Source organism: Lissotriton helveticus, chromosome 12 (assembly GCF_964261635.1).
Source record: "Lissotriton helveticus chromosome 12, aLisHel1.1, whole genome shotgun sequence".
In the NCBI taxonomy this organism is placed as follows: Eukaryota; Metazoa; Chordata; class Amphibia; order Caudata; family Salamandridae; genus Lissotriton; species Lissotriton helveticus.
Window position 1 is genome coordinate 360,492,303 of NC_136073.1, and position 12,914 is coordinate 360,505,216.

The window sequence follows — 12,914 nt, forward strand, 5'->3', positions numbered from 1 at the left end:
GGTGGGTTACCGAGGGCGGATGGCCACCAGGTGTTGTCCCAGATGGTGGAGGAGGGTCCAAGGACTAGAACCTCTGTCTTCTCTGAGTTGAGCTTTAGGCAGCTGTTGCTCATCCAGGCCGCAACGTCTTTCATTCCTTCCTGGAAGCTGAGTCTGGTGTCTTCGGGGTTCTTCGTGAGGGAGAGGATGAGCTGGGTGTCATCGGCATAGGATACTATGCTGAGCCCATGCTGTCTAACGATGGCGGTGAGGGGGACCATATAGATGTTGAAGAGTGTGGGGCTGAGTGAGAATCCTTGGGGTACTCAGCAGTTAATCTCCGTGGGTTTGGAGAGGACGGTGGGAGTCTGATCCTTTGGGTTCTGCCGTCGAGAAAGGAGCGGATGCAGTCGAGGGCGTATGCCGGCGTCGTGGAGTCTGGCGGCGAGAGTGCAGTGGGAGATGGTGTTGAAGGCTGCGGAGAGGTCTAGCAGGATGAAAGCCGTGATGTGGCCCTGGCCGAGTAGCATACGAATGTCATCGGTGGCGGTGAGGAGGGCAGTCTCGGTGCAGTGGTTGCTGCGGAATCCAGACTGGGAGAAGTCGAGGATGGCATTCTCTTCGATAAAGGTGCTCAGCTGGCCATTGACGAATCTCTCGGTGACTTTGGCAGTGAAGGGAAGGAGAAAGATGGGCCGGTAGTTTTTCAGGTCCGTTGGGTCAGCCAAGGGTTTTTTGAGGAGGGGCTTGACCTCTGCCTGCTTCCAGTCATCAGGGAAGATGCCCGATTCGAAGGAGGCATTAATGGTACGGCATAATTTGGGTTCTATGGCGGCGGCAGCTCTGTGGTCGATGTGCGGCAGGCAGGGGTCCGTGGGGGCTCCTGAGTGGGTGTTCTGCATGGTTGTGGCGGTATTTTCGGTCGTAGCCCGTTTCCAGGTGGTGATGGTGGGCTGGTTGTCGATGGTGGAGAGGAGGGTGGTGTCTGGAGTCTGTTCGCTGAAGTTGTCATAGAGGGCCTTGATTTTCAGGTAGAAGTAGGGGCTGAGCTTGTTGCAGAGGTGCTGGGATGGTGTGACATCGTGGCTTCGCTGGGGGGTTTGGAGAACTGCTGTATGAAGTTGAAGAGTTCCTTTGTGTTACTGGAGTTGGTGTGGATTTTGTTCCGGATAAAGGTCCTCTTGGTGGCTCTTATGCGCAGGTGGTATTCAGTCTTGGCGTTCCTGTAGGTGTTCTGGTCTTTGGTAGTTTTCCTGTTTCTCCAGAGTTTCTTGAGGCGTCTGCAGGAGCGCCTGGCTTCTTGGAGGTCGGTGATGAACCAGGTGGCCTTCAGGGTGTAGTTCATTGGTTGCAGAGTTGGCGTTGGTCGTGGTGGAGGGGGGGTCATGGAAGAGGGTGGTGTTGAGGTGTTCCTCTGTGACCTGGCTCCAGTCCCTTTGTGGTGGGGCGGGTGCGGTGGTATTATTGAAGGTGAAGTGAACAGAGTGGTGGTCTGTCCAGAGGGGCTGTGAGGTGTGGCTGAAGTGGATGTTTGTCCCTCCTGTGAAAATGGGATAAAAGATGTGTCCGGCTTTGTGGGTGAGGGTGGTGACAAGCTGCTGTAGTTCGAGGTTGGCGAGGTTGTCCAGGAGGGTGGTGGAATCGGGGTTGCTGCGGTTGTCGAGGGGGAAGTTCAGGTCTTTGATGAGAATGAAGTCCTTGGAGGCAATAGTGTTGGGTGCGATGAGGTCGGCAATGGTGGTGGCGGAAGAAGAGCGAGGCGCAGGGGGTCTGTAGGCAAGGGTCCCATGCAGCGTGGTTCTGGGGCTAGTCTGTATTTAGAAGTTGAGGTGCTCTGTGTTGGAAAGGGGGTCGCTCGTGCTGGATGTGGAGAGTCAGAGGGAGCTCTGTGTGCGATGGTGAGTCCTCCTCCTGGGCGGTGGGGGCGGTCCTTTCTCTGGATCTTGTATCTGTCGGGGATGGCGGAGGCGATGTCGGGGGCAGAGGTGTCGTTGGTCCATGTTTCCGTGAAGGTGGCGACGTCTGGAGAGTGGGTGTTGAGCAGGTCCCAGATCTCTATGGTGTGTCTGTGTAGGGAGCGCACGTTGAGGAGAATGTACCTCAGGGCTTTTGTGGTACGGGCGTCCGGCGTGGGTTCAGGGGTTGTGGGGGGCTGCCAATGGTGAAGGATTGTCGGCAGTGTCGGCAGGAGAACTAGCCATGAGTGGTGTTTGACGTCGATCGCTGGCAGCTGTTATTCCTTCCGGGGTTGAGTGCGAGGAGGGCAGCGGAGTTGAAGCGGTGGGAGGTCGCAGATCCAGGGTTCCTGGCACTGGCCATTGTCGGGTCACGAACAGGTGCAGACAGACTTCCCTTTGGTGCGCCCGCTGCTCGCAGCCACTATCATGCAGAGAAGGGGGAGGGAAACGCAACTGGGAGGCAGGAGGCGGGAACCGGCGAGGGGCGAGGGGCAGCGGGGGCAGCAGTGGTGGGAAGGGCACGGAGGGCAAACAGGCACGGAGACAGAAAACGGCTAAACAACAAGAGGGGACACAGGTACAATTACTGGCACAAGAAAGACAGGCGCAATAGAGATCCAGTGAGAAGGCTAGAAGGAAGACAGAAAACAGGCACAGAAAGACAGAAAACCGCACAAAGACCGACTCAGACAATAGCAGCCAGCAGAAGAGCAAGGCTATCCTGCTTGACCACCAGAGATGAGGCGCAGGCAGGGGCCTGTGGGTGGAGGAGGGCCTCGAACACCTACCTTATCAAGCAGAGCGTAGTGCGGGAGCTGTGGTCCTTAACAGAGGAGCTGCGGGGGGAGAGCAGGTCCCTGACCAGGAAGCTAGGGGTCTTGCTCGCACTCCCTCACATCGGCCGCCATTAAGTAGGGTAGGGAAGCGCAGCTGGGAGGCGGGAAGCGGGAACCAGCAGGTGGGGAAGGGCCACGGGGGTAACGGGGGTAGCAGCGGCAGGAAGGGCACGGAGACAGGAAACGGCTAAACAACACAGAGGACACAGGTACAATTACTGGCACAATAAAGACAGTCACAACAGAGATACAGGTAGGAGGCAAGAAGGAAGACAGAAAACGGGCACAGAAAGACAGAAAAACAGCACAAAGACAGACAATAGCAGCCAGCAGAAGAGCAGGGCTCTCCCTCTGGACCACCAGGGATGAGGAGCAGGCAGGAGCCCGCAGGTGGAGGAGGGCCTCGAACACTTACCTGAGCAAGCAGAGCGCAGTCCCGGAGCGGAGGCACTTAACAGCAGAGCTGCGGGGAAGAAAAGGTCCCTGACCAGGAGGTCAGAAGTTTTGACACCTCTTAATGGACATCGGCTGCTTACAGCCTCTGAAAATGAGCTGAGAATCCACAGTTTACAGTGGGTTTCATGTCGTTTTTCCTACCAACCTGTGATTCCGGCTCCTCACCACATGACCTTGTGAAGGGAGCCAAAATCGTGTGACACATGTTGGCACTGTGTGAGTTGACAGTTTTATGGGATAAAGGCTAGCTGCCACTGTCCATTAGGGATGGTGCCAGTTAATGGAATCTCTTCACTTATGTTTAAAATTACTAGAGGAGCCAAGCAGGGATGCCCTCTGTCACCTTATTAAGACCCCCTCAATATGGAGCCATTTCTAGGAGTACCTATTTCACACCCATATATTATACCAATTAAACTTCCTTATTTACAGTTTAAGCTCATGGCCTTTGCAGATGACATGTTAATTATCACAGCAGAAGTAGGCTCTGTACTTCATGCTATTGAAGAAGAGGCATTTAAATACGGTAAAATATTGGAGTATAAATTAAACCCTGACACCACTGAAATCCTACATATAGGACAACATAAGGCCCAGTCTGTTCATATTGGGGAGAGAATGAATTATTTGGCTATTAGACGTACAAACTTTTATAAAAATATTAAAGTGGCTAACTACCTGAGAATGTTGCATGAAGTCTCCTTACCATTAAGTAGATGGGTGGGACTTACTATTTCAAATCTTGGAAGATGTAATACCTGTTTAAGGAAGTACTTCAGTGGCATAGCAAGGGGGGGCACGAGTTTTGGGGGCAATCGCCAGCACAGCCCCCGCTCTTCAGTGCGGCCATTGTGGGGTGGCTATCCGAGGAATCGCCAGCAAGCCCGCCATGCTCCAATGTGTCAATGACTAACCAGGCTCCTTAACATACAGAAACATAAGCTGGTGTTTGTCAAAGCTTTAATGGATCAAACACATTGAGCAATCTGTTAGGTCACTTTCACCCTGCAGGGCACCACAAACACGTCATATATAAGTACATATTACACTTGAGGAGTGTGTGGAAAAATATGCTGAAACATTTTAAGATTCCTAAATTCCATAGGTATAAATCATCCCGGAACTGTTAAAACACTACTATGCAAATCCCTACTACATCACAATATACAGTTTCTCTACATCAGTTACACCAGCATTGCTCTTTGAAATCATTTCAACTTATGAATAATCAGTTTAATGCTTTACATACTAAGAGTTTCTCCGGCACTTACATATTCAAGATTGTTCAGTACACACTCCTCTTTGCAGATATGATAAAACATTTTAGAAAATGGACTGTTAAGGTCTGCTGGTTGCTCTTACACTTTTATCAATGAAGTAAAAGACCATATACCAAGATGGGCTTAAAAATGGTCTGGATGGGTGAGGAAGGTGATCACTCAGGATAATTGTATTCAATCATTAGGTGTGAGTATCTTAGTAACAGGGGTTGCTCAATATTTACAAGAACATTATAAGATGTTTTTGATTTCTTATCACTCGCCAAAGTTGCTATGTAGGATGATCATGAGTCGCGTCTGTGTCCAAGATGTAAATATTTAGAATCTGACCAGTTCATATGTGTGTGATGCCGGTTGTTAGGTCAGTACTTGTATTTAATATTCTGCCAAATTAAAAAATGAAATACAAAAAAGGAGTAACAGTGGATTCACTTAATCTTCTGGTGTCGGAAAAAATGTGTAATGCAAACTGGTGCTCATGAAAAATGATCTACTGCCCTTGGGTCACGGTGGAGCTGTATAACACTGCAATAAAATGGCTCTTTCATAATATTAAAATCTTACTTCTTTTGCAGCAGAGTTGACGAACATTGCATTTTGTCTGGCATATTTCTAGGAAATGTTTAATTAAAAAAAAATATGTTGTAATAGGATTCCTGTTTTTTATCAACTATCTTTTATAAAAACAAATGTCCGAAATACTGTAACTCAATGAACTAGAAACAGACCTCCAAACTTCAGATTATACGAAGATCTACCCAGAAGACTCAAGCTTGGTAACCCCGATTTCAGAATTGCTGTGCTGATTTTCCATGCTTTTATTCAGTTTGCTGGGGTACTTACTACTCGAGGATCAGGGTGAAGCTGTTCTTGCACTCAAAGGCATCATAGAGCTGAATAAGGTTGACGTGGTTTAGCTGGTTCATGATATTTATTTCGTTTTTCACTTCCTCCTGGTAGGAAAGAGTAAATAAGTTAAACTATCAATAGGAACACATTTACTTACCATTTAAAAGCGGTTTCTAGGATTACTCAGAATATGTTCTTCTATTTTTAAAGTGTTTTCTTTTTTCTTTTCTCATATGTTTACAATGAAAAAAATGTCACGAATGTGAAGTAATACCTTAGGGTTCTTAAGGTAAAACATACATGTAAAACAGACGTAAGCACTGAACATAACTGTACTGAAACACAAAATTAATGACACATTTCTTAAAGTGATGTGTTTTCAGGACCTTCCTCAAGAAGAGAAGAAGGAAGTTTCATTTATTGCGGAATATTAGTCCAGATCTTGGTCATGAAGCTTAAGAAGGTGTGTCTTCTGACCTTTTTATTTTTGCACCTAGCTATTGTCCTTCCCAGATCTCTTCTTTTCACTTTAGTTACAACTTGGAAAAGGCATTTCTCTCTGGGTTCTTTCCCTATACCAGTGTCATTGTTCCAGTGCTCTGCAACCGAGCTCGTTTGTATCCTTATTTTGAGATTTCCATGCCCAAGCAGTTAATGTGTTTCCTCACTTTTCTTTGGTTTCTCTGGTGCCTGCTTGTATCAGCTCTTGCCTAGACCAATAAGTAGCCGGCTCTGTATCCTATTGCTGAACCTGTACTCTTTAGGAAGACCTAGCTACCACTTCCACTGGAAAATCACTTTAGCGCTGTGCCTCTACCAAGAGAATTTTATTTTCTCCTCTGTAGCCGTGGTCTGCTTGTCTATATAAAGGATCGTGCTGCCAATGGAAGCTATTCAATCTTGACTTTTACTAATTGTGATGGCATCTCTGTTGCTCCCCATTCTGAACTTAAACAAGACGCCCTATGACTCTCAAGTACCCCAGATTCTCCTTCCGCTACTTAGATAATTAAAGAACTCACTGATTAGCATCGACAAGATCAGGCAGCATAGATGTAGACATGTAGAAATGGAGTTGCAATGGAAAATTAAAAGAACTGGCTATTCAAATATTTAAGCAAGCATTTTGCGATACAAACATACACCACACAATTTTCCATCACATTGATTTACTTAATGGTCTATGGTCGCGCCACCATCTATTATCGTAAGCCCACAGCTGTTGTGCTCTTGCCTACCTAATCAATGTCTTCCTGCATCCTCTGTACATGCAGGAGGGCATGGAAGCAGAGATGAGTGCAGGCAGCTGCAAGGGCAGCAATGGATGTTTATTGCTCTGTATTTTTGTGATGGTTTCTCGTTACAGTGGGGGGTTAGCTCCTTTCCCCTACAGCTTTTATCTTCCCTTCATACCACTCTTAGGTCTTGAATATTGAAAGCGAGCAGAACGCCTTCAGCGGCACACATGTGACCACTGTGTTTGCTCCCTCAGGAGGTGGAGTTAAGCATGGAGCAGGATACACACTTTGGTCGGGGAGGACCCATCAAATATTTTCTGAGAGACTAGCTAGACATACACAGGGGAGAGGAGCACTGGTTTGTTTAGGCCACCGGTGGTCACTGGTGGAGGTGGCGTAGTAGCAGTAGCTCCATAGCATAATGTAGATTAGTAATTAGGGAGGAGGTAAGTGAATCATATCGTAAGTGCACTGTGCACTGTTAGGAGCACACTTTTCTGGTGTCGGGTGCCACTGCCCATCTGAACGGTTGAACCTTTGACAATATTATTATTAATAATGTGACACCAAGGTCAACATAATGAGATTTATAGCTGGTATGAGAAAGTAACACGTGTGGTCATCCACAAGCAATCCAATAGGTTAGTGAAGAAGGATATAATTTGGAGGTTAGGGACTGCAGCCCATTTGCCACAAGCCAAACTCTACAGACAGGGAATAACTCCATTAAAAAATAGAAGTGGTGGGCAGAGGACAGCAGCAGCCCAGAATTAAGATGTTTAATGGAAGGGAATACCACTGGCAGTTCCGGTATAGCCGGCAAGGCAGCTAGGGAGAAAGGTGGTAAATGCTACCGCCCAGGATGGGTTAGGAACTCCGAGTAGTACTACAGCACGAAACAAAATTAATGTTATGAATCTTTTAAATGTTTTGTGAGCAAGCACTTTGAAAAGACTGGCAGTCAAGAGAATGCTTCATTAAAGGAAGTTACAAAGCGGTGGAGAAGTGAGAAGTCTTAAACTATCAGCATCAGATCAAATTCAAGACCAACCCCTCACAGAGCTGTTAGACACGGTAGACACAGTAGACATAAACCAGATGTAACCAGAACTGTGACTGTCTTTATCACCTCAGCTGCACTCACCTGTTGTAATGGGATTGACTCATGATGGAACAGATGATGTAAATGAAGTGTTGGAAAGGGCTTCGGAGGGTGTAAATGTGGGGCTCAGTATACATGGACAATTACTGCCCGACTGATAGTAATGGTACCAGAGGCCCTTGTGCTGACATAGACAATTTCAGAATTAGTGCAGATAACCAACCCTCTTCTTCAAATTCAGAAACATCAGCTACCCCTTCTGCATCTATGTTGAACATAATGTTATTAGTGCAAAGTACACTTCAAGGAATATTTGAGGTAATAGTATTAAACAATGAGGTCTTAAAAGCCCCAAAAAATGCAGCTGCAGGGTATCATGAGTGGATTAAAGCAAATAAATAACTGCATGCCGCCTCTGATGAGACCAGTGGAAGAAAACTAATATCGCCCAGCACAGGAAGGTGTAAGGACAGATATCAAAGGCCATCAAAATAGTGCCCTGCTGTTTATTTCACTAAACAACCAATGTTAGTCAAGCAATGTACAAACGTTATATATCCTAATAAAAGAGATTGCATAGGGGTTCAGTAACACATCATAGGAGAACTGAGAATAATAAAAGAAGAGTTCAGAATAATAATAAAAATAGACATTAAGTCCTCTAACTCCTAAATGTATTAGACAAAATGATCCATTAATGCCTTTATCCCGGACTCACCTATTTAAAAAATATATAAGTTAAGTGTGTCCTGTTCCTATGTCCCATCCGTCCATAAAAAGAAAAGAAACAATTTCTCCAAGTCCTGGAAGTTTTTTAATGGAATTAACCAGTAATCTACAAGAGAGGAATCAAGTTTAAGAGGAATACAATTTATTCAATAAACAAAACCTAAGGTCGAGTGCTAATTCTATGATAGAAAATCTTTATTCTCACCTAATTCCTAACTAGCGCTCCTCCTTACGTACAAACTTCTGCTCACTACTATCCACAAGTGGCTGGGCATTCACCTGGAGACTACCAACAAAAACTGAATATTTGCTCAAAGAAATCCCTTACTTGAAATTTCCATTGAAATTACAAGCTAATTAGTTGCCAGACTAATACCTAAACTCACATATATGATCACCTCTCACCTCATTCTACTGATGCCTTCTAAGGAGAAGCTGCGGTGGGATTTATTGAGCCCATTAATGGATCGTTTTGTCTAATATATTTAGGAGTTAGAGGACTTAATGTCTATTTTTCTTTATATATAATAGATACCAACTTTTGATTATTGGAATCCCACTTAAGGAAGAGAGGGTGAAAAACGGCCAGCGTTCCATCGAGTAGGATTATGAATAAAGGTGAGATAACACACTAAGATCAAAGAGCAGGTTTCTGATGAGGGAAGTTTTAATCATAAATTTTAGGTTGACTTAGTCTAATGCTGATTACCAGAAGGTAACTTCCTAAATTAACATGCACTAGAAGGACGAGTAGGTTGCCCATAACACTGTGGTGATATGTAGTTGCTGAAAAGGAGCAACTTATAGAATGGTATATAGGCAGGTGCATGATTTTGTTATTTGTAGAACGGTATATAGGCAGGTTTCCTAATGTCAGTGTATTATGGATGTGTTTGAGATATGATAATTTGCTGTACAGTATTGTGATTGTAATTTCCACTTTTTCTCTTATTTACAGCCCTGATGATGTCCCGGAGGGGACGAAACACGTAGGCTGTATGATACATGTTTGTTAAATTCTATGAACTTGCTCAAGGTGGATGTCATCATTACATGGAATGCAATACCAAAATAAAAGAACTGACCAAAAATTCGAAGGAAGGCTGCATGGACTTTCTTGAATCTGTAGAAATTGCATGACTTTATGATGCTTGATATTACTATATACTGTGACACTCCTTCCATTGGTGTTTAAATATAACTAAGAAGATGTTTGAGTTAACTATGTATATGTAACCACACTTTAGAAGGACTCATTTAATGCTCCTTTAATTACAAGGTATGTTTAATATAAGACAAATTAACCAGCCCACTTTGTAGGGGAATTCCCTTTAAGATCCATAAATAACACTTCTTATTGTCAAAGCCTTATTCTATTAGATCAATGTTATTAAAACATACATCGAAAGGTATCCTTCATATCAGATCATGCTTACATTGATTCAATAGTTGTATTTGTATTCTGATTTCTCAAAATATGTTCCTGTTCATTTCACCCTGAATAGGTCCACATTAGGAGCTTTCTTATTTATAAGAAACAAACAAAAACATCTTTAGAGGAAGTACGTTTTCATGAAAAACATATTTTCTGGGTACAATTTGACAAACAACTTTGTCCTAGAAAACAAATATCAGAAGAATTTACCAGATGAGTTCAAGAAAAGTAAAGCTTCTCTTCCAATAGTCATGACATCATCTCCATCATTTACATATCTTGTAAATGGTATCTATCGGCATATTGAATATCCCTCTTTTACAGTGTCAGCTGACAGATCATAATGTAATTACTTGCCATTTTTTCTGTGTTTACTTTAGTAATGAACAAGAAGCAACTGTAGTCCAGCCTTTCACTAAGAACCATTGGTGTAATTTTATCTAAAAGTTCAAAACATTTTTTTATAACAACATGTTGTCTTAATTGAAATATCATCTTAGTTTAGACACAATTTAAATTCTTAGTATTTGAAGTGGCATTCTGTTTGTATTGTGTTTTTTATCCTTGTAAAACCAGGCCTAAGGGAAATTTATATTACATGTACATAATTGCTCTTGTGATAGCCATCTCACTATAGATTTTCATGTGGTCTTACCAATTAACATAAGCCTACACAGGGATTCAACAAACTAAAAACAATGACATGTTTAATGCACTTCAAATGTTGTCAAACGGATACCTTTTCCAGAACGAGGGTGATATATAACATTGTTTTTGTTGATGCAGATCAAAAGCATTCAAGGTATAAAAAGTACCTGGCGTTTTCCCCCTGAGAGTACTAGGTCATACCCAATTATGGTGCAAGTGCTGTTATTGTTCCTTGAATGTTGATGGATACTTGATAGGCAAAATAGGATGGGGCATGTATTATTTTCCAATGATTCATAATAAATGTATTTAAACTGGAATGATTGGGCGAAGTATTTTGAAACAAATGCAATTCTTGTTAACCTGTTATTTAATGTTTGATGTGAACAAGTGATTCCTTTATCCATTTGCTTTACTCACTAATTCCGCTATGTATTCCCTGCTCCTTAAACTGTTCCGTCAATGCTTTTTGACTCCTAAAGATTCTTGTTAGTTTTAATATTTTCACATAATTTATAAGTATTGGGAGAAGCATTTCAAGGGATGCTGGATGGAAACTCATTTAATCTAGTAAACAATTTATGTCAGAGATTTTGCTATGACGTTTGCCAATTACATTTTCCAAGTACAAGCTGAAATTTCTACTTTGACATTCAAGTAATTATTGATACTTCTTTCTGATCTCTGAAGAGAATTTTAAACAATCATGTTTTTAGTTTATATGGTTGATGTTTAGTTCTAATGTCTCTCTGGGCCACGCCATTAAAAATATTATTAATGATCCTGAGATATAATTGAAAAAGGCCCATCCAACGTTTCTGTATCATGCTGTGTGTTATTATAGCATTATAGCCCGCCGTAGAGGGCTATATCGGCTATTAAAGGCCCTCTCCAGCGTTACAGGCCCAAGCTGAAGGCGAGGGCCTTTAATAAGGGAGAGGGACTTTAATAGCCGATATAGCCCAGCTGCGAAGGGCTATAAGGCTATTAGAACATTCTGCCACTAGAGGGCAGAATGTTCTAACAAATAAAACAAAGCCTTAAGGGAGCGTGAGGGGATTGGAATCCCCTCAGGCTCCCTGAAGACTTTGTTCACAGCCAGAGCTGTAAACAAAGAAATGTTGGAATGTTGGAGCTCCAGGCTTATACCAGCCATTATAAGCCCAGAGCACTCCATTGTTTTCAATGGAGCTCCCAACATTCCATTGTTCTAATATAGCCTTATAGCTCGCCGTAGAGGGATATACCGGCTATTAAAGGCCCTCTCCAGCGTTAAAGGCCCCGAGCCGAAGGTGAGTGCCTTTAACAAGGGAGAGGGACTTTAATAGCTGGTATAGCCCAGCTACGAATGGCTTTAAGGCTATTAGAACATTCTGCCACTAGAGGGCAGAATGTTCCAACAAAAGAGAACAAGCCTTATGGGAGCGTGAGGGGATTGGAATCCCCTCAGGGTCCTTGAAGCCTTTGTTTACAGCCAGAGCTGTGAACAAAGAATCATTGGAATGTTGGAGATCCAGGCTTATACCAGCCATTATAAGCCTGGAGCACTCCATTGTTTTCAATGGAGCTCCCAACATTCCAATGTTCTAATTCCAATTAAAGTATTTGTACGGCCTTATATGTCCATTAACATACAAAAAACCATGGCACAATTGATATGTGCTTTCACTATGATTCAGTCCAAACTGTCTAATCCCTCAATTAGTCGGATTCATACATTTATGTCCACTGTCCATGGCATGAGGTATTTCTCACAAGTGAGGTCCTTACTGTCACAACATTTCAACACATTTGCTTAATGGATCTAATAAAGTATTAACATTACATATCAAAGATCATATGATAACCGGGAATCATACAGATGCTAGGAAATGTAGGGTTTGGTTACATTACGTATTGGTGTGTTTTGCTCATGGTGCATTTCTTATCTTTTTCTTCAGCCTATACAAAATCAATGGTTGCCAGATATTTATTAGACAGATCAACATGTCTGTGTATCACCCAGGAGTTCCTCCACAAATAAAGCTTAAAGCCAGGCAGGTAACCCGTTTGTGCACTTGTTATCATAATGTTAGTTTTGGTTTTCACACTGTTTAAAATGTCATTGTTAAGCAGGATGAACTTGATTTTAGGTTGTGCAAAAGACAAATTCGTTAGATCAATATGAATGATGCTAAGATCACCCTAGCTTTATAACAGTGAGCAATACATATGTAGATATGGTCCAAAAATTTAAATGGGTCTTTTTGAACTTTCATTTGGATTGCCAATTTGTACTTAATTGTAATATCTGTTAGTTTTGCTCTGGCTTTAAATGTGTACCCATGTGCACTCTATTAGTGAAGGTGCGTATGTATATTGTGCGATTTCTGTGGATTCACTCTTCAAAAGCCTAACCTATACT

General features: G+C 43.0%; 1 protein-coding gene across 3 annotated transcripts in view; it reads right to left on the reverse strand.

Annotated features, from left to right (window-relative positions):
• Positions 1-12,914, reverse strand: part of MYLK3 (myosin light chain kinase 3) — a 557,372-nt gene that overhangs the window by 182,746 nt on the left and 361,712 nt on the right. For all 3 annotated transcript variants that reach the window (XM_078668257.1, XM_078668255.1, XM_078668254.1), the window contains exon 7: positions 5,353-5,462. In XM_078668257.1, the coding sequence (XP_078524383.1) occupies positions 5,353-5,462 (110 nt within the window). The remainder of the gene's footprint in view (positions 1-5,352; positions 5,463-12,914) is intronic.